Here is a 23,003-nt window from a genome sequence, read left to right as displayed (position 1 = left end):
TAGTCATCCTCAGCATTTAACAGATGACAGCAACACGTTTTTCCAGCGCTAGATTTCACCCAAGCCCATGACGTGTTATTGTTGATGTGTGTTCAGTGTTTTCATTCATTATCGGAAAAATTGCATGATAATGGGTTGATATACAGTTAGGCACACGACCACAGTAAAATCAATGTAATTTGTACCTGTGGCAGATTCAAATTCTGCCACTCATCGCCTCACCAAATACAGCTTCTAGAATTGTGGCTACAAAATTAGATATGATAGCTCGTGAAAGCGTTTTTAAATTAATACAACACACATGATTTTTTTTCTAAATTTCTATTTGTCATGCTATGCATTTGGCCGTCTATTTGTACTTCAACTCCGGATATGGGAGACTGATCATAAACAAAACCTTTGTTTCACGTTAAAAAGAAAATCGCAATTAAAACGCATCGAACATTTTTAGACATTCCCCCCTCGTAATTCGGAATGATGTTGCCTTAATAGTTTAGTTTTAATACTCCACTACTGTCGTCTTTCGCTTGACACAGACTAACTATACTGGTGATGTAACTGTAAAAAAAAAACGACTCACAGGGAAATGGGTCAATTGTAAATCTTTCAGATCAGATCATTTGTGATAAAGTTCCCCTGAGACACACAAGCATTTATATTTAGTATCGGACCCAGCGTCATGTTGATAATAGCTTCCCCTTTCACCGCCTCGTTAAACAAAACCAACACGATGATCAATTAACGTTTTCGTTTCTCGAAGTACACGAGTTAAAATAGCACTCATCAAGGAATTCGTGCCCAGCCTACCGTGTTATAATCTGTTGTCAAGTTTCTTATCTCAGCCCTTCAAAAGGGGAGTGCAGTGCATTGGTATTTATCGGGCTGTGGGATTACCTCCTACACTCGAATTTAGACAACACAGAGCGTAGATCCCTAAACACCCCCACACCTCCGTACTGTCACACAAGACACCCCCAAACAACATGTATTGAAGCCCATTTTAGCTGCTTGAATAGACAACAAGTATGCTATGTCACTGCCTGCCTCTGACTCCGCACGGAAAAGTGCACTGAGCAGCCTAGCCCCTCGTGCGGGCTCACCCAGACTGAATGTTGCAGAACGTTAGCATTTCATTTCACCTTGTAATTAAAATAAGGGCATAAGCTATGGATTAAGCTCCGCTACGGAACCCAGCCATTGAAAAATAAGAAGTGTTTAAAATCGCTGGGAGCTTCGCACCCATGTCTGAAACTTGGAAATGACATCTCACGAGGGATTGTTTTGTACAGTAAATGAAAATTGAAGACGCATTGAAGTCTGAACACAAGCTCTGTTCTGCGCAGTTTTTGTTGGGGTTTTTTTTTTCAGCAATAGCTATGCATACAGACAACGGGTTTCATGGCGGATCTTGAAGTTTTTAAAAATCTCAGTCCCGAGAAAGGTGAGTATCCTTTCGAGGAAAGTAAAAATTCAAATTGAAAATGAAGTAGTTCGAAATTGAAACGCCTTTGGTCTTATCATTCAACCGTTAACTTCAAATACTGTTTCAAGATCTTTGATTGTATTTTAGTTTTGCACGTAAAAAATCCACATATATGTTAATTTATTGTTACTTTAAACATATCTGAGGCAAAACGTGAGTTTAAATAGATTGACAGCTTCACCTAGACGTATATTTAGATGTTACTTTTATTATTGTGTTTTGGTTGATGCTATACTAGAAGTATACGTTTCTTGCGTCTCGGAGAACATTAGACTGGTACACTAGCGTTTTTTAGAATGGGAGAAAGAGGTTGGGGTTAGGAAATTCATTTTCAGTTCATTTTCATACTCTACTTTGAAAATTGTCTATTTCTACACACAGCACGCAAAACGCTCCTTTGATTAGTAGCTTGTGAAGAATGAGTGGGAGTGCATTGTCTAAGACATATAATAACTCAAGGAATGCCTTTTTAAATAGCTGGCTGTCATAATATGTAGAATAAACGCCTACTGCTCTCGTCAAGCGGGTAGAATCGATAGCTCAGAGGAGGAACTGTCCGTGGTGCTGCAATGATACGCTGTCTGCTTTTAAAAATAACGCACTGTATGGTTTTAATCGAAATTTGTATTTGAATTTAGATGTGATTTGAATTAACTGCTGTTTACATTCAAAATTTACTTTTCAAAATAAAGCACTGCAATTTACAACAGCAATACACTTTTGGATATAACTTAGAAACTGGGGTTTAATCACCAGCTCAGGCACTAAATTATATTCTGACGGAGTGCGAAACAAAAATCCGATTAACTGAAATGTGAAAACTGTTCCGGTGTGTTTGATGATTGAAGTGGAAGATGCATTAAAATACGCGTCTGTTTTTATGGTGCTCTCATACATTTTATTTATAGTAGGTTAGATTGGTGCTTACAACAATCACGAGATTTGCAGGATTGCAATTCACACTGTGAAATTGATGCTGTTACATTGAATGAAACGCGATTGCTTTGAGACCTTTTCTGCGAGTGCTTGTTGAATGTATCTTATGATTAATACACTTACATATTTTCCGTTTACTTGGAAAGTTACCTAAAATATCAGTCCTCTAACAGCCTGTATTCATTTACAGAAATATACGATTTAGCTGGACTGGGGCGCGACTGCATTTGTTGTTGGTTCAAGGTGTTCAAAAAGGATCGTCGAGCCCCCCTGTCTCTCTGTCTACGCAGCTCCTGGGTTTGCGGATCTCAAGAAGGAACAATTAAAGCATTGTTGCCCATACCAGCTTCTGTGAATGCATTGATGCAGGCCGTTTTTTTATCAGTTCTGAAACATTTACATTTGAAGTAGTTCAGGTGGTGCATTTACATCTGGACATGTGTGTCATAAATGATTACATTTGTCGAAGTATTATTAGTCGTCTCTTAGACTGTTGCTGTCATTAATGTATTCCATCTATCTGTTAGTCTCATGGACCGTAAAAAAGTTCCTGCAGCTGGTATTTTGGAATGGGCTATACATCTTTAAGGCAGTTATTCCTTATCTAAATTTGTGAACCAAATGGTGTGGGTGACTACAGGTGTTGCCCCCTTCCTGGAGAAGAACACTTTCCTTTGAGATTTAAAGTTATCATCCACTTACTCAGATGGTTACATTGAACACCCAGGTGGTGTCTCGAGAATTCAGTTAAATTCCAGAACAACCTCTGGCCCTCTGTAAACAGAAACTGACTTCCTTGTGAAAGATTAAAACAGAACCTTGCAGCTAATTTAGTTAAAGTAAATATAACTGTATTCGATACGAATAGAAATAATTCTAGAATAGTGATTAAAAAATGAATGGGTAGTTTCTTTGGTGTTGAAAGGCACCTTCAGTGTTATACAATGGAACCTGAGTTCTATGTTTAGAAAGCAGGATGCTGTAGTAAAAATTAAATCCTTGGAAGCATTCTTTAAGTGCGATTTAGCCTGTGCTTCTTGACAAGATCAGAAAAAAATAAAAAAGGAAATCCTTTGAGAGAATATTAAGCCGAACAAGCTGAAAAGAAAACAACAACATGCAAATATCCGACTGTATATTGTATAATTATATTCTGAGATGGGAAGAGCACTGGGCTAAAACAGAGCGGTATTCCCCAGTGATATAGTGAATTAGTTAATAAAATAGTCTTCATTTAACAAAAACGTTTCCAGTCTTATGACTTTCAAAATCATGAAAGAATGCCATGCTTTTATAGACATTGTTTTCATCAGTACGCAGGAAAGCCCAATATAAAACACATTGGGCGATGACAGTCATTACAAGTTAATTAAACAAAGTTGGGTTGCGGTGCTCTCTTTTCATTTCAACAGGTATTCTACATTATGCAGCATGAGCTAATTCAAAGGAAAGTCCTGTCTGATCCAATGCCTGTCATTACTTTTTAATATCTCATATCATTACATTTTAATGTGTTGAATGCATTATGCATGTGTACACTAATGCTATGCGTAAGTAAACAGACACTTAATGTAGAAGAGCACATGTTTATTCTGTTGCCATGCTGTGCAAGAGTGGGAGTGTATACATGCTGGCGTCCTCACTTTGCCTTGAGTAAGACAGCAACACACGTGTACTCTGAATGGGCGAAATGACTCGTTTTCATCTGTAGGGCTCTTAACACATCCCTGTCACAGATCTGGTGGACAGGCCATGGGAAGTAAGTTCACAAGGATCAGTTCAGGAAACCCCTCAGCTGGTCGGCATAGGTGTGATGGTCACATTTTAAAACTTATTTTGACACACTGTGCTCAAGAAAAATACAAATCTGTAGTGTTTCTGTTGCATCCATTACACCTTCAATATGAAGAGTTTTTCAAGTTGGTCCTTAGTTTGATCAAACACAAATTTCTGCCAATGTCTTCTGAATTCTTAGTGATGGCTTCAGGTGAAAGCAAGCTAAAAAGAACACATAATGAATGGATTTCTTCACTGTGTGAAGACAAAGCTACAGTATACCTTTTATATAGCAGTAATGCAAAAATGCATTCAGTTGTAATGCAATGAAACGCATTCGTGTCTCATTTACTTGTTTAACTTGGATTCAGGTACAAGGACACTTCAGCTCTGATCATTTCAGTGATGGTAAAAATCTTTCATTCAGTGGCCTTCAATTGTCTTTCTATAGCTTGTTTAGTTAAGTCAATGGACATTAGGTACACATCAATTGAAAGAACATTATACTGTTTAGATTAATTGTAATGGCTTTTGGCAAAGCTATTGGTTTTTGTGGGGTCACGCAGTCCATACACTTACGGGTTGAAATTCACGAGGTCTGGCTTTCAATTTCTTAAGATAATTAAAAGCAAATGTAATAGTCATCATGGAAAATTATTAAATTGTTCTCAATAATAAGAATGTTTATTATTTAATCCTATAGTATGTGTACTTGCATGTTAATACAATATGTGTGTCATGTTTAAACTTTTTATTAGTCATCTAGATAATGCAGAAAATTTGTCCTAAAGATTGTATTGTCCAAAACATACATAAAATTAGTAATATATATATATTTAACTGGATTTGCAGAATTAAAGCAGAGCATTTCATAAATAATTTGATTTGGTTAAAAATAAAAGTCCTAACTACAATTACATCGGATTTCAAAGACACTCCACATTTTCATGCCTGACTTTAAATATTCCCATCATAAATGGGATGAGCGTAGATTTTTTTTTCTATTTCCAGAGGCAACTTAGTCCACATTAGTGTAACGTCTCCCAAGTAAACCTCCTGCAATGTCTAGAGTTGTCTGCATGCTTATCAGGTTGATTCAAGCTGGATTTATGATTTATTTTCTCATCCTGCTCAGACGTGCTGTCTAAAGTGACTCTGGAGTGCACCAAGTCCATGATATAGTTCCACTTTTTTATACAGCATTTCTACAGCAATGTACAGAATGCTGCATTATGAAAAGTTTGTCTATTTTTACTGCTGTATTATAGCAACACCTATTATAGCTTGCAGATTTGGTGGGATTCTTTAAATAACCTATATAGTACAGGATTGTTTATTTTCTCATGCCTCCTGAACTTTCTCCAAGTCTTGGATGGCTTTCCAATATTCTATAACATAATATAATATAATGGATATTCTGCTTCTGATTTTTGATTTTCTCTTTAAAACTGCTATAGGACAAGGACTGCCCTGAGGGTGCAATGACTACATTTCAATTTATTGTAGTGAATAAAAAAACAAGCAAACCTGTTTACATTAAATGTTTATGAATTGCCTACACAGTTCAATACAGTGTAAGTAGATTTCTCATTTGAACCACTCATAAATGAAAAAATAACAATTTGGAATAATTCACAGTTAACTGAAGCATTTCTTATTGTAACAAAGCTGATTTGTACTCTTTTTCAGTATGTGTATGGTTTGGTAAAAATAAATGTCAGTTTATAAAAAGACCAGCATGCGTGCTCAACTGCCAGGTTAGCAGAAATCCACCTGTTGCCTTCGTGGTTGTTTTCTTCAATTATTAAACACCCAGAAAATCGCAAAGCCAGTCCTGAAAGCTTCAGTCCATTTTTAAACCATCCGCCTTTATTTTCATAGCTGCTTCCTGCATTTCATTGCATGTCAGCATGTTGTCCACCACAGAAAAGGGCGAGTGTTGAACCTAAAGGACAGGATAGACCTTCCTGCTCCCAGCCAGTATTGTGAGTTAACAGTCTTTCCACTTGATTAAAAAAAGGTAAAGGCTGTGTGCACATGGGCATTGATGGATATTTTTCTCGTAAATGTGTGTCTTTGAAACTCACAGACTGTAGCCACTTTTATGAACTGGAAACCAAAGACAGCTGAGACACAGAATGGCTTTGAACTAGATCTCTGAACACAGGAAACCATATGCTTAATTTTTTTGTTTTCTTTTTCAGTGCCTGCTGTATTTGGCAGGATTGAGTACTCTTGTTTAATGCTTGATATATGTGATGGCTTATTTCTCTTCCCTCTGGAGAGACACAGGAATCCACATATAACTATTCTGGGTTTCCATAGCAGAGCATTTAATTAATATGGTAACTCTAAATAAATGCCACACAAGATTTTTTGATTACCTGTTTTATGAGTTTAAAATGCTAGGTTTATTTATATCTTGTACTTTTTATGCTGCAGTGAAAGATGTTAGAAAGCTTTTATAAGGATTATAAGGCTGCAGATAAAAAGACGATGCCCCTTTGTCAGCAACTTCAAAACAGCAGAAAGTACTTTATTTAGAGGTTTGGCATTAAAGCCCCATTATTTTTTTTAAAACAATAATTGCACCCTTCAAGCAATGCCGCGAAGGCTCAAATCTACATCAACATGTCCGATGATGTGTTCCGAGACTCATGAATATTACTGCAAGATGAAAACAGTCAACCTTCAGGCAGAGCAGAAGAGCTACAGGGAGAGGCAGAGCTAATCAGAAATGGGACATGGGGGCTGTGCAGAGGAGTGTACTGTGGCTCCAGGATGAACAATGGAAGTTTTCAAGTCTCATCCAGACCATTGATCGGCTGCAAAAGCTATTTTCCCTGCATGCAAGATGTATCGCGTAGAGGAAAGTGTGGCAGCTGTACAGAAGCACCGGCTGGCACATATAGGTTTGTACCCGTTGTCAATCGGAGCTCTTGAGTTTTCATATGCAATTGTGTTGGTGCATTCTTCTGCTGTTAGATCTCGTGAATTTCTTTTCAATGTGCTTTTGAGCTCATGTTCATGCTAGTACTCGAAAGAAGGCTTGAGAAAGGTGAAAACTGCTGGATGGGAGTCCGAGTCTTGCTGTCAAGAGAAGCGTTCGGGTGTAGATGTTCATCGTTAAAAGCGGCAGAGGATTTTGTCGAGCGAGTTGTTTACATAATATAATATGATGGCCTCATTTGTTAAATAGGCGCTGACTAGTCAATCGGTTTTGAAGCCGTATGGTGTTCATGGGGTCTTTACAGGGATCATTTCTGGAAGATTCCAGATTTCAGATTGTGTTCCTGCAAAATACGATGATCTTGTGGGCACTTTCATAGTGACCGACTCTGTGGTATTAAGTCTTCAGCTGTGGCAAACTGTATTTTAGATAGGTTTTCTGGTTCTACTTTGGATTAGGAGTTGCAAGTGTCATTGATAAATGTTTTAGAAGTGGAACTTCTAGCAATGTGATAGTGTGACATTAATTTGACTACAGTAGCCAGCTGCTACTGTAGACGAATTGCATTTTAGTAATAAAGTTATAATAGGGGATGTTATTGGTGTTCAGTGTGCTAAATTTATTGACATCTTTTGTGTTGTGTGTAGTAAAATGTCTGCTTTAATCTTGGTATCTTTAATGCAGGTACATTTTCCTCTTGTTCTCGTCTTGCAACACACAGAAAGGCTTTAAGATACAATAGCAGCATTGTAAGAGGAAAGGGTATGACTGGGTTATTATTATTATTATTTTGACATTTGTGCTCTGTTAACTTTAATAAATATGAAAATAAGAATTATCACATTTCACAGGTGCTCCTGCATTATTCATTACTCATTTGAGTTATTGTGTTTTGCTGTTTTATGAGTAAGAGATCACAAAGCAGTGTTTTATTACCTAATTACTCCCTGTTTGATTTCTTTATTTCAAAGTACTTAAACACTTTGATGTTCATTCTACTGCCATCAAAGTTAAGAGCATTTGATATTGTTTGATATTAAGGCCATTTGATTTTGTAACATTTGTGTCTAAACTAAAAAAGAACCTCAGTCTTATTTTCAGAGGTGCTCAGTTCATGTATGGTACAATAAACTTTTTTATAATTGACTAAGTGAATCTCTTCTGTGTCCCATGAAATAAGTCATGAGGTACCAGCCTCGATAATCGTGTTCAAAGCAATTATTAAGAAAGACTTTTTAAAGCCACTGGCTCATACCTAATTTTATAAGACTGCTAATCAAGCATGAATGTTTACTCCCAGCCTGGCTAATTGGGTTTAAATGAGGTGGAGAGATGGCATAATGTTTGTCATCCAGGGTACCCATCGTCACTCTGTTCATGCTATCAGTTTTCATCCAGCTGCTGTGCGTACAGTTTGAAAGCACATTTTCGATGGTTATGCTAATAAGCAGGCTCAGACATTTCAAAGTACAAGGGCAGCAGTGTGTGGCAGTGGTCAGGGTTCTTTGCTTGTAATTGGCAGGGTGTGGGTTCAAATCCCGGGTGAGGCACTGCTGTTGTAACCTTGAGCAAGGAGCTGTGCCTGAATTATTCCAGTTAAATACCTAGTTATAGAAATGGGTGCACATGTAAACTGCATTGATAAAACCATCAGGTATATAATGATATATCGTTTTGTCATGGATAGAATGCAGTGTTAACCAGAGTTTTTAATCTATGCTGATAAATAGATATATATATATACAGTATGTATTTGATATATCAATTACAGATTTCAGAAAAGGTGTCATATTCGCTTTTTTTCTGTTTTCACATCTACCAATTGTCTTATTTGCCAGAACTCAGGAATTTGGGTTTTTGGGGGAAGTCTGATGAAGAAGCTTTCACGGTGTAAATGAGTTACATAATGAGAGAGAAAGCAATTGCTTTCTGCCTTTTGAATGGAAGACGCATGGTTTCTGCTTTGGCTGACATTCTGCGAGTGTTACTGGCTTGTCCACATTCAGGGACCCTAACCAAGAGGGAACAGATAAAAGAGTGTTGCTGTAGTATTAGGTTTGACGTGAACACATGGCTTAGATTTAATGCTGAAACATTATTGCTCCAGGGTCCAATGCTTGCCACAGAGCACAAAAGAACCAGTTCTATACCTTTTCTATTCTAATATATTTCATTTAGTTTTATGCACTGTGTAAGAAAGAAGCTCTTGAACCCTTTCATGGTGCATCCATTTTATGTTGCTCAGTCTCTTTTATGGCTAACAATTAATGCGTTTTTAAAGCATACGCATGAGTGAGTGATGCGATTAGACTGCTTAAAGACTAACCCCAGGATTCATCCTCCGAGACAAATGATTGAGCTATTTCAGCTCCTAAACTACAATCACACTGCTTCCTGCCTGCAAGTAAAAGCCTTTTTGTTATGAACTGTAGTGTACAGAAACATTCATGATTTGGTTTATTTCTTTATACTTGGATTAATTGATTTTCTTCAAAGGCAAACAATGAGACATTCTGTTTCATAACACCCCCCCCCCCCCCAAATAAAATCAAACGTGTTCCCTCCCAGACATTTATGTTTTAATTGGATTGTAGATTTTAACTGAATCTTTGATGTTTTGATAGTTGAACTCGGATGATGTATTTATGGGCTGTGAGGCTTTTGGCAGTACAGTTAAGAAGCTGAGCACTATGAACTAAATGACTTATGATATTTATGATGATAAGGAGCTTGCTTATATATATTTCCACTTCTGTAAATCACATTATAGTATTTCCCGTGATATATGTCATTGAAATGAAGTACATTTAGAATTTGTGAAACACATACTAAAGTTTCAAAGACATAACGTTTATCCGTGAAGAAGGATTAAATGATGTATACAGTAGCTCTGTAGGTTTTTAAAAGGTGTAACCAAATCAGGAAATGGAAATAAACACTAAGTTTGATTTTTTAAAATAAGGTCTACTAATTATGGAGCTGGCTTGATAAAAGACAGTTCCCTCCAGATTCATTCATACCCCTGCTGAAGTAGAGACTGGATGTTGTTTTTCTTTTCTTCTCTTTTCAGCATGGAACAAACCTGTACTTGTTCCTTATGAGCATAAAAAATACTACTTAAAGACATAAATGCTCAAGGGGTTAAGAACTTCTGCGTTTGTTAAGAAAGTTATGCAGGGATATTAAAAGAGCCACGATGAAAATTCTGAATGATAATACAAAGCCTTACATTAAAATGTTAAACATTTTCATTTGCGTTTCCTTGCAGGAACTCTAGAACAGGCAGTGGCAGCTCAATTACAGACTCATCTCGTAACTAATGAGCTCTTTGATTCTTTTCAGTTGGTGCTCAGACAGAGACTGCACTAAAACAGCCCCTGACAAGGTAGTTCATGCCTTGTTTATGGCATCTGGACCTGGGTCACTTAATATTCTTGTGCTTTTGGACTTCTTTTGAGAAGTCCAACTTTTGGAAAATTGTGGAAAATTATCTAGAGATCACAGGTACTTCCCTCTGTTTATTTGATTTCCTTATTGGCTGCCGGAAGCCAATTTGTAAATCGTCACTACCTCGTATCTAATGTTGCCTCACTAGCTCAGGGTGTTCCACAGGGTTCTGTGCTGGGACCTTTAATATTTATATGCTGCTTCTTGGTCTGATTATTGACCATTATGGACTTGGATTGCACACCTATGCTAATGAAACTCAGGCCATATACTGCTACTGTGGATTCCCCACTTAACAGGAGCCTGTCTGATATAAAGTTAACGTTACAGCAGGACTTTCCTAAACAAAACCACGAGAACACTAAAGGTTAGGCTCATAGGCTCTCAACGTTAGCTTCACAAAGGTGGTGATTTGAGTGTTCTTGTTGAAATCAAATGCTTCATGAAAGTTAGAAACCTTGTTGTTGTATGTGTGCCTGTGTTGTTATTTGATGTGAATGATACCGGTTTCTTCCTTTTGCATAACATTTCTTAGTTATGACCTCTGCTGTACATATCTGATAATGAAATATTGATGTGTGCATTACATCAGGCTTTACATAGATTTATTTAATGCCTTACTATAATAATAATAATAATAATAATAATAATAATAATAATAATAATAATAATAATAATAATAATAATAATAATAATAATAATAATAATGTCTTCTAACTAAAACTACTCTGCATCAGCACATAACCTCCTTAAATTACACTGCTTTCTTTAGAGAACTTTAGAGAAGACTTCAAGGTTCTCCTGCATATGTATAAGGCACAGAATGGTCTACTGTAGCTCCAGGTTAAGGCATTCTTATCGCAGGATTATAGTCCAAATCATTTTGTTTTTACATCTGTTCATCAAGTGTGTGCTATTGGTTAGTACTTTGAGTTTCTTGAAAAGCACTCATTAAATTAAATCACATTATTATTGAATTATTTTTTTTCCTGTACACATTGCTAAAATTGCTGAAATATTAAAAATCCTTTTTTCATTTTAAAAATCTGTCTGTTTCTGAAGTTAACCCATGATGGAATTAATAAAAAAGCATTATTTTCTTAGAATTTGATATTGATCCCTGAGCCATGCTTCTAAAATATTCCTTTCATTATGAAACTGCTCTTGGTGTCTTCAGTGAAAAACATGTCTGTGTCACTTCATGCCTTTAAATAGCAAGTCTGATGTTGACAACCTCTGTGTCTGGCATTTCTGATAGTGACATTGACCATGTTCCAGGGCATGTTAGACAATAAAATATTTACTAATTCAGAAAAACATGTTAGGATCTTGTATGAAAATCATTTAATGTCCTTCTCCTGAGTTTTCAATTAATGGCCAAACATGAAAACAAAGCACACAGGCCCACTCCTTTTGGTTACTTCTGATTTGAAACTCTTTTATTAGTTTATGATGTACCTTAAGGACTTAAAATTCATGGGACAAAAATGAGCTAATATTTCTTGATTGGTAACAACTTGTTAGTTCAGTACATCTGCCTGTAACACTTGAACTTGCAAGAAATTCTGAATAGACAGGCATGATGTTACATCAGGATAAGGTAGTCTTTCAAGCTTAATGTTCAGATGTTTTACATGAATTCCCAGCATTTTGAAGAACTCTTTTCTGAAGATTATACAAATTCAACAAAGCAAAGAGACCAACATATAGAAGACACAATCTCACTGGTGTGTCGGGTAGCTTGTAGGCTTTAAATCAGAGAGTCAAGGACAAGTTTGCCAAAAAATAATAATGTTCACTTTTCACAGGTGCAGAAGTGCATTATTGGGGATTAACCATAACAATATTGTGGATTAAGCGTTCCATTATTTTCTTATTTTGTGGGACTGGTTATTGTAGTATGGTATGGTCCTGAACACTGCTCTCGATAGAACTGTTATGTAAGGACGTGCGTCTCAGTGTTGTGTTGGGATTTTTCTTCTTCCCAGTTGAACGATGTATGAGCGTCATGCAGTCGGGGACCCAAATGGTCAAGCTGAAGAGCGGGTCGAAGGGGCTGGTCCGCCTGTTCTTCCTGGACGAGCATCGATCCTGCATCAGGTGGAGGCCTTCAAGAAAAAGCGAGAAGGCGAAGAGTAAGCGAATCCCGTGTGGTTGTGAGCTCTGCGTCAGCTGACAATCAGCCCCGTGTTCTTTCCTGTTCTGAAATTGTTAATTATGTGTTTTCTTCCCTGGAGAATGAACTCCTCAGAGGTACAATGCTTCTTGCTGTGCAGCTGACCTGGTGTGAATGGCTGAATGAGTGCTTACAAAAGCATGAAAGCCACATTATTTGACCCGCTTTTTTCTTATTTAGAACGTCAGCTTCATATTTCACGAGTGGTGTTTCTTTTATTGGAAGGTAAGCTTCTTAGAACCTTCCCATTTGAATAATTAAAAAAAATCTGCCATGGTGTTGTGCTTCAGATTAAAATTAGGCTATGATTGTGGATGTGTTTCCTAGGACGTCTGTGTTCGGTCCACAGCATTCATTTGAAAAGCCAAATTCTTACAGCTAAAAAGGAAGATGAAGCCAATGTTTTTCATTTTAATACTCGCTTCTGCCTTCAACCAGGTCTTTATGCTGTACTGCAATAAGACTTTAACCAAATCACCTCAATGATGCTGTAGTTAGCAAAAAAAAAAATCTAGGAATGAAAAAGTTGAAAATTTCACATCCCACATCATCACATGATGATTTTTGAAAAAGGGGACATGAGCCCAGGGTATGTTTTCTTTTCTCTTTCTGTTGCTTACGACCTTGCCTTGAAGTAAAAAGCAAAAATAACATACATGCTGTTTAATTATCTGTGGATGGTTCTGCTCAGTCACAGTTTAAACATCTCCCTTCCTTTCCACCTCTCTTGAGGCTGTACATTTTAATGAGGTAGTTCTGAGAGATGCGCCGTAGGTTCGATTTTGAGAGATTCTGGGAGGGTGAGGGCGAACATTTCCCTTTCTGCGGCAACTAAACACACAGGGCCCTCTCTTCCGTGCAGCACCTACAAAAGAATATTGACAAGAGGGATGTTTTAAGTTCTTGTTATGTAAATATTTCAGATTTACATTGGATCTAAAGTGTATGATAAGTCTGAATAACTGTGCGATAGAAACATGCGTATTGCATTGCTTAGAAGAGCAGCAAATCGGATTAAGCTCAGTGTGGATTACTTGAATTTGCGGGGAGATTTATTGTAAGTGATAAGGAGTTTTGTGCCAGCAGAAAATATATTGTTTTTAACTTAATCTCATTATCATAATTTTCGATTGATGTGATTTCGCCTGGCTGTGCTGAGCCCAGTGCAGAACTGGGCCCCAGGGATGTTTTTGTGGAAATGCAATATTGTCCCAAATCCATCTGAACAATGTCGGAATGTGGCATGAACATTATTTATTTACTCGGAGACGGCTGGCTTGCATAAAGAATTAAAGATATATTGCATTTTGTGTATTTACCTATTAGCAAATTGAAGATTACCATGACTCTTTTAGTTTTGAATAATAAAAACATGAAAAGCACATGAAGAAAGACTATTGTGCCATTTAATAACGTGCACTTTTTACTCTCTGCAACACGGCTAAGAGATGGCGGAAGGAACGAAGAGGTGTAAAAGAGATTTTTCCTCCATCCAGCTTGTTTAGGAAAACGCCTCGGACATGTTATTGAAATGAAAACTGGAGCTTGTTCTCCGCATGCGGATGGATAGAAAAAAGGACTAGAAATATAAAAGGATATAAAACACAACATTGGGTTCAAAGGCTCTGTTCTGTAACAGCAGTTTGCTATGCTTTTTCTCACTCTCCTCCATTCCAATCCCCCCTCCCCTCCCACTGTAGTTACCATCGACTCTCTGTACAAGGTCACAGAGGGCAGACAGTCCGAAATCTTCCATCGCCATGCAGATGGAAACTTTGATCCCAGCTGCTGCTTCACTATTTACCATGGAAATCACATGGAGTCTCTGGATTTGGTGACCTCTAACCCAGAGGAAGCCCGCACATGGATCACAGGCCTCAAGTACCTGATGGCTGGGATCAGTGATGAAGATTCCCTTGCAAAAAGGCAACGAACCCACGATCAATATCCTCATCGCCTAGTTTGTAACTATACGTTTGGAGACATGTTGTGGAGTAATCTACAAGAGTAAATGTTATTGCCTTTTTTTTTCTTTCAGGTAGTCCACATACTGTAGTTGTTTTATCAGTCTCTGGGTGATAAAAACTGATCCTGATTTAAAACTGGGAAAGGGGCCGTGCTCGATCATCTCATAGGGTGCTTCAGTTTATCTCTGCATGAAGATGTTTGAGTTTGTCACTTGTAAAACATGTTGAGGTTCCCTACATGGCTGTGTTTTTTTTTTTCAATTCAGCTATGTCATAAATTATGAATTTACCTCGAACGGGAGATATAATTCCCCACTGCTGGGCAGCAGTGTTGCACACTTGAGATGATGCTGACTATAAGCCAGTTGGTGTATATTGTTTCCCAGTTGATTCACGACTGAATTTAACCTGCAGACACTGCCAAATTGCCATCCAAATGAATCTTTCGAAAGACAAAATAAGCATTATATAGTGCAAAAGAAAACTCAGTTTTTTTTTTTCGTGCTCAAGGCCTTCATTGCCTTATTACAGAGTGTAAAATGAGACGACTGAGAGATCTGAGGAAGTTATTGGGTACCATACAAATCTTGATTGCCCTTTCCTTACTGCCGGCCTGTTAGCTGTATTTCTTTGGAGTGCTTTCACCTTTCCTTAATACGCTTTCACGTGGATGAAGCAAACCTTTGAGGAAGCTGACAAGAACGGAGATGGTCTGCTGAATATTGAAGAGATTTACCAGCTGTTGCATAAAATGAATGTTAATCTGCCCCGGAGGAAAGTCAGGCAGATGTTCCAGGTTAGTTATCTACGAGTGGCTGTTCCTCTGCGTGTACAGTATCTTTACATGTTCAGAAACGTGGCATGCCTATTCAGGTTTCGTCCTCCTGACAAAAAGCAACTGCAGATATGAAGGTTTGGGTTAGAGTCTTTTAGAGGTGCGGATGATTAGAGTCAACTATAAAGTAACCATCCACTCCGAAGTGCTTATCACAATGCGCTCTTGCTTTCCTGAATGAATGGCCTTTACTCAGCTGTGCTGCAGACAGCAACACCAACCAAGCCATCCAAGCTAGACTGTAGCAGACACTTAGTCCCTTATGTATATTCATACATGGGCTGAAGGGGGCTGTTGTTGTTTTATGTCATACACATTTATTGATGCTGCTAACTGGCCACAGAACAACTTTTTTTAAAGAATGATATGAATGACGACCTTCATTTTGGCAATATCCGTGGAATCAGATAGTGGTGCCCAAACCAAGCAGATGTCACTCGTTCTAGCAGGAATAGAACGTCCCTGGGGAGCACTGTGACACCGGGGAGAGGATAAAAACAAAAAAAGACTCTTTGAGCATACGCTGTGGTCTTTTATTGGCGAACATTTATTGGTGTTCCTTTTAGGACAGAGGCTTGACTTTCAGCCAATTTCAAAACAATTGCAATTTTCAAGTGCAATAGAATGTTGCCAGTTGAACAAGGGGGCTACTTTATTTCCGTTTGAGAGGTGAGAGGTGCAGTCTGAACCCTCTTTCCATCTGCAGTATCTTCAGATGCACGGATTAAAGGTTGCCTTAAATATGTGGTCCTCAACATTTCCTAATCCTGTTGGGTTGTACTTAACAAAAAAACAGAAGAGAGCGCACCGAAATGCTGTTTTTCAAACTAATGCCCATGCAGCGAAGGGATCTTTTGTGTTAGCTCTCAGTAGCTTAAGAGTCTTGTAGACTTCAAAAGAACAGAAATAATCAGTGTGGCAGTCTAAGATAGTTCACTGCTTCTTGTGTTGTTTTCTTCGGTAATGGAAATAATAATGGAAAAAAGATTTGAGTAATATTTGTGTTAAGTGTTTTTTAAGTGTTAAAAAATATAAGTGTTACATTTTTTCAACGGGGGTTTGGAGGTGTGATTTTTATCCTAAAATCACATTTCAAGCTAAGCTAGAATGATTAATAATGTGTATGTTAATTAAACGATTAATGTGCTCCCAGGTTTCCAAAATCTTCAGAATCAATCAGATTCCCCACTTCTAAAAGAATTTAATGTATTGACTCTGGACTAGCTGGACTACAGTCAGTTCTCTATGTCTTGTTGGTTAAAGGAAGCCGATACAGATGAACAGCAAGGAACCCTGACCTTCGAGGAGTTCTGCGTTTTTTACAAGATGATGTCCCTCCGAAGGGATCTCTTCCTGTTGTTCATGTGTTTCAGTGACAAGAAGGATCACCTCACTGTTGAAGACTTTGCTAACTTCCTCAGAACAGAACAGAAGGTAATTATATCGGTGTACGCTCATACTCTAATGGCTGTTTTTTTTGCCAAATGCCTGTAACAAAACATTAAACCCAAAATGAAGAATATAAAAAGACATCCAGATCAGGCAACTTGGTCATGCTGGGAAAGATACAAACTGTGAAACAGATGGCTGTTTTTATTTAATTATATACGTATATATGTAATATATGGGCATGTGTACCATGGGTGATGAAGTACTGTAGGAAACTTAACTGTTCCAACTATTTTCAGATTTGTTTTGAATAGCTGAATTTTGTGTCAGAAGACAAAACAATTTTGACACAGGAAAATAAACATTGTCTTATAGCAGCTGTCATAAACCTGTCTGAAATGATGTTGTTCGTGTTTGTCTTTTCACTAGTGAGCATTTTCTATGGATATCATGAGGAATTATTTGAAATCAGTAATATAGACAAAGTCCTACAAGACATGAATTATGATTATTTTCCATTCTGTACATTAGATGCTAATTACTGTAATGTGCTGATGGGATGTGCTAGCCCAGAGATATCCATCTTCCAATATTTTTCCACTGTTTTTGTTTGATGTGCATCCTGCTTCTCTCAGATGATGCTGGTGCCTTAGGGCTGAGAAGGTTTCCTGACATTAAATAATAAACAGGCGTTGCAATGGAAAAGCCTTGTGCTTTGGACAGAATTGCAGAAGTGGGCGGTAGGGGTTTTGTGCAGTTTTCATTAGCCGATGCCTGATGGAGAGAAACATGCTCAATGCCAATTAATCTGGTGTCATTTTTCAAGCAAACAAAAAAAAATATTTACAGTTGAGATGTGTGTCTCACACCGGCATATGGAAACACAAAAGACAGCTGAGTGAGAGACATTATGTGCACAAAATCTCTGTTGGGGCAACAGGAAACCAGCGCGTTAGAAAAGGAGACATGGAGAGACTCAGCTGCCTATTTTTAAATATACCTCTATCAAGATAAGATAAGATCACTTTATTTTCAATATACAATTTCTTGCATTAGGATCTTCTTGGGCAGATCCTTAGCCACAGTGCCACCTCTCTGTCACATTATTAGTGTCTAATGTTAGTTTTTTTTAAAGTAATGCTTACTAGTACTGTTAGACACCTTTACTCCTTAATTCTCTAAGGTTAAACCTGTCCCTCAATACGTTTTCTGTAAAGTCGGGAAGCTCTTTTAGGGTAGATGCAGAATGAAATGCCCAGCTTTTGGCTTTATAGCTGAAGTAGGTTCTGTTCAAGATTAGAAGGCATATTGCCTTTTCAGACTCTTTACTCTATGTGTGAGATGGAGATGCAGCTTAAGGTTTTGGTGATTAAGACCTCCTTCTGTTATTGTTAGGTTGCAGAACAAGCAATTGCTCTTCCCTCTTAGGCCATGAGGTACTTTAAGAAAGTAATGGCACTGTTGGATGCCTTTGTTAGTCCACAATCCTGCAGATAGAGAAGTATCAGAACTCCCGTCAGCAGTACTCCGAGAGTCATATCACCCCTGAAGCACTGTTTCCTGAAACAAATAAACCCTGTCTCTGTGGTTCATAGATGAACAACGTGACGACCGAATATTGTCTGGATATTATTGATAAGTTTGAAGTCTCTGAAGAAAACAAAGAGAGAGATGTTTTAGGGATTGAAGGTAAGCTACACGTTCTTCCCATTTGTTAAGAACTAATTTAAACATTGAAGCACAATCATATGAAAGAAGAGGTGATGGTATGACCTTTAACACTTACTAGTTTTATTTTGAAGAATACTCATTATTAAAGTTATTGGCTTAATATTTAAGCCAACATACAGGCAAAAAAGAACAGTTTGAATATCCTTGGGATTTTTGCTGCTGCATCTTGAATGGACTCTAAATTAGGATTCCATGACCTTTTTTGGTATTTTTTTCTCTTGAAAGAGAATTAAGTCAAAAAAGATTTCTAAACTTGAGCTTGAGTAGTCTGTTTTTCAATAGCCCCCATGCAAAGCAAAGTCTTGTTAGAGGCTTAAAGCACTTCTCTCAGAATTCCTGGTGAAGAAAGATATTGTTCGGCGCCCTTCACAAACTTTAAAGGCTTAGGTTCAGTCTTTTATCCCTGTTGTTCTTCTTAATAAAAGTCTGCCTACAGCTCGAGCTTGCCCTCTCTCAAGAATCAAACACAGCACACAAATGTCTTAGAACAAAAGGCAGTGTATAGCCCTGTGGTCATTATGGCATCCTGTCAATAATGTTTAAGTATTCAGCTTACTTTAAATACCGAAGTCGGAGCTGCTTGGCTTTAAAAGCCAGCAGATTCAGTGGTCTTTCAGAAAGTACCCCTGTGGTACATTATGTCATTTCTTCACATTGAATGTTGCACATTAGCAAGGGGAAAAACCAAAAAGTTACTCTCGTTTTACACCGTCACAGGAATCCACACAGACATAACTAACATTGACCAGTGTGGTTTGCTGCTTGTGCTTGGGGAACTCTCTGACCCGCTGGGGGTGGATGACAGCTCGCATTAGTCTTCTAGTCGTCAAGAGTCACATTTGCTTTTAGGAGTGAAAAAGAAGTAGCATTTTGCCCAGGTCTTTTTTCTCTAACATATTCCTTATTTATTGCTTTATTCCTTAAACAACACAACTGAAACATCTAGCAGGAGGCTGTGGAGATATTATTAACATTTGCCTGCGTAGTGCAGCTGATTAGGTATGTACCGTGGGCAGCAGTGATGGGTAGCTTGACCTTTTACTTATGGCACGCTGTCTTGAGTTGTGGGCTGCAAGATGTGACAATGCGTCAATACCAGTACAAGGAAGCTTTCAATAAGCATCTCATTTCCAGAACAGAAAACCTACTGATTCATGTCATGGAAGGTGAACAAGTGTCTGAGGTACTACACTGAACCCCGAATGGGTTTGTCTCCTGCTTAGGTCATGCAGTTGGATAATCTATTGTAAGCATTCCAGAAATGCAATTGTCAGATTTATGCTGAGATTCTTACTAACAAATCATAATAAGAGCCTTTGTCTTTTCAGCAGCAAGTCTACAGATGTAACAGATTGTGGGCCTTATGCTGAAAAGGCTGTTTTTGTCTCATGAACGAGACACTTCTTTGTTTTAAAGGGCTTTTTTTCCCTCTTGCTGAACATAATGATTGTGCTTTGCATACTAAGAACTGTGTCCCTAAACCTTGAGCAGTACAGTAATGGACATATTCATGTCCTTTTCAAATTACTCTTTTTCAGTATTATCAATATACAATAAAAAACTGTTCCCATTAGTGTGGTAAATATTATGCTGTAAATCGGTATGACAATTGCCTCAGGTCTTTCAAATGGTAATATTTCTTTTGTCTTTTATAACAGGAAAATCATTTCTGTTCATTTAGGAAGTATCTTTTTTATTGACTGTATTGTACAGATTATAACTTTTGCAATCAAACCTAACACTGATGGGGAAAACATTTCAAAGGGTGTATCTAGTTAGAATTCTCTGAAGGATGAGTAATTCTGCTGTCTGATTTCATTAGCTGTAAGTTTTTCTTTTTCCTTCAGCAGCATTCATGAACAGGAGTCTTTTGCTCCTTTACTCTCGGTGTTAATTTGTTTGGAAGTGTCAAATGGAAATAAAGTGATGTAAGATGCTGATCTCAGAGGATTGCTTTCACTTTCTGTAGGGTTTACGAGTTTTATGCGAAGCCCTGCCTGTGATATCTTCAATCCATTGCATCACCAAGTCAACCAGGATATGGACCAGCCACTGTGTAATTATTTTATTGCTTCTTCGCACAATACCTACCTGACTGGAGACCAGCTTCTCTCTCACTCCAAGACTGATATGTATGCCTGGGTTCTACAGGCAGGCTGCCGCTGTGTGGAAGGTATGTGAGTGTTGTGCATTTCACGAACTTGTGGCTGTAATGTACAGTAAGTTACAGGGAGAGCATTACTGTATTCAACTGCTCATGCAGTAGTGTCCAGGTTACAGAGTGTCTGGTACTTCAGACGCTCAGGGAGCGGGAAGAATCTCTGTGACACTTGTGGCACAAAGGAGGAAGTAGATAACAAACTGTTGTCTTTATTCAACACCTTCATTTCTGGTGAAAAGAGACATGCGAGAGTGTCTTCATGTTCCACATCACCGCAGGAGAGATGCTTCTTTTGCTGGTTGTGATCATGTTAAATCCTGGTTTGATGTCTTTTCCTCATTGGAAATTACCCATAAAAGTGAATCGATTTTAATCAGTTTGATTTACTGGAGTGTCCTAATGTGCCTCTATGAGTGGATTGTGCTCTTTTTCAGCTCTAAACTATGGACTTGATGACTGTCAGTCTAAAGTTTAAAATTTATCAACCTGCACATAATGGCAAAAGCAATTTTCCCTTTTGGTGCTCTCTGTATTATAAGGACATCATAATGCCTTGGCATTTTCATCATTGTGTGGTCAGAGAGCCGTTGCCTACAAACTTTGATATATGAAATGCTTCTCTCATTAGCAGCGAAACAGGCCTGTTAAGTTCAGTGTCAGCAAGATAGAAGAAATGCAGACTTCCTCACAGAGCCCATCCTCCTTGAAAAGGGCATCTTCCAAAATAATGGAATTGTCTGCAGGGCAGTTATTGGTAGCAGTTCCCATATACAGTACCTTCTGCATGACCCTGGTCTTGCACAAACAGGAGATACCAGCTGTGTTTGAGGCTGCTTAATTTTGTGCTTAGTGTTGTCATTCTTACATCAGTGCTGCTAATTTTCATGCTAATGTCTCCTATTGATTATTGGTTTGACGATCCATTAACATAAAGGATTTAGAAATTATTCAGTTGCTCATGGATGCTCCTTCCTGTTCTTCTCCAGTGGACTGCTGGGATGGTACTGATGGTGAGCCTGTGGTTCAGCACGGATACACCCTGACTTCAAAAATCTCTTTCAAAGCCGTGATTGAAACCATCAACAAATACGCCTTTGTGAACAATGAGTATGAAACCCTTTCTCCTCTCTTTTTTGTTTGCTTACTGTGTATGAAGTGCTGGTGATATAAAGAGCAGCGGAGGGCTGAATTGTATTTGAACTAATTATTAAAATTGAGAACATGGCAAAACCAAAGTAAAAAAGTGCAGCCTTACCTGGCAAGAGGGCAAAAGTCTGACAACTTCATCATTAATGCCACTAAAAACGTCCTAAAATGCTGTTCAAGCATGTGTTCCCTTTCTAAATTCTGTTTTGTTTTTTCTTTGTTGAGTGTATAAAAACCCTGTAACAACTGTCAGAAATACATTAGTGGTTAGTGTAGTAAACCATAGTAAATATTGATTGTTAAAGAAAACTCAGTTTAAGCTTGAAAGGAGGTTCAGTTTTATTTCGATTTTTATCACCTGTGGTCTTTATGTAGAACTCAGAGGGGGAGGCATGGATTGGGAAAAGTGGATGTGACTTCTTGTCACTAGCAGTTTTCATATAAAAGCTGTGTTTTAAAGTTGCCCCGGGGGTCTTTTAGAACTGAACAACCCTGACATTTTAGAGTAGGTGTGTGGATGTCTGGACATGATTTATTTTTTACAATGGAAACAATAAAAGTCTTTTTTATTTTCATTTGCATTTTACATTGAAAGTGTTTTTGAAACTGTAATGGTTGCACAATATTACTAGATAAGCTTGAAAATATGGTTTAAATAGAATACATCCTGTAATTATGCACTATTGTAACAATTACAAAAACATGTTTTACAAAAGTTTTAAATTATTGGGAGTTATTTTGACTTCTGCAATGTTTAAATTGATGATCTGTTTTTTTTGTTTCAAGGCAAGATGTAATATGTACATATTTAACTTTAACATGACCCAAGTAGGGTCATTTCCTAGTTTGTAGAATCAATTCTGTAATAAGAAATGTATATCTGTACTTCTGATGCAGTAACAAGCTCAGGGGGATCCATTACATGATCCGTTAGGCTCTAAATAAAGATTGATCGGCTTTTCAGCTAAACTGAAACATTTCTAGACAGTCTGGTACAAAAGTGACT

At 37.8% G+C, this 23,003-nt stretch overlaps 1 protein-coding gene across 6 annotated transcripts in view; it reads left to right on the top strand.

Annotated features, from left to right (window-relative positions):
• plch1 (phospholipase C, eta 1) overlaps positions 1-23,003 on the top strand; it is a 61,606-nt gene that overhangs the window by 16,389 nt on the left and 22,214 nt on the right. For 4 of the 6 annotated variants that reach the window (XM_015360720.2, XM_015360716.2, XM_015360722.2 and 1 more), the window contains exons 3-9: positions 12,581-12,727; positions 14,469-14,712; positions 15,402-15,531; positions 16,834-17,004; positions 18,555-18,648; positions 20,660-20,863; positions 21,838-21,958. In XM_015360720.2, coding sequence (XP_015216206.2) covers positions 12,581-12,727; positions 14,469-14,712; positions 15,402-15,531; positions 16,834-17,004; positions 18,555-18,648; positions 20,660-20,863; positions 21,838-21,958 — 1,111 coding nt within the window. Of the gene's footprint in view, positions 1-883; positions 1,442-6,915; positions 7,108-12,580; positions 12,728-14,468; positions 14,713-15,401; positions 15,532-16,833; positions 17,005-18,554; positions 18,649-20,659; positions 20,864-21,837; positions 21,959-23,003 lie in introns of those variants that run through there. The other 2 variants (XM_015360719.2, XM_015360717.2) reach the window with 2 other exon arrangements.

Source organism: Lepisosteus oculatus, chromosome 13 (genome assembly GCF_040954835.1).
Source record: "Lepisosteus oculatus isolate fLepOcu1 chromosome 13, fLepOcu1.hap2, whole genome shotgun sequence".
Lineage (NCBI taxonomy): Eukaryota > Metazoa > Chordata > Actinopteri > Semionotiformes > Lepisosteidae > Lepisosteus > Lepisosteus oculatus.
Note: the sequence above shows the minus strand (reverse complement) of the source record. Positions and strands in the feature narration are given on the sequence as shown.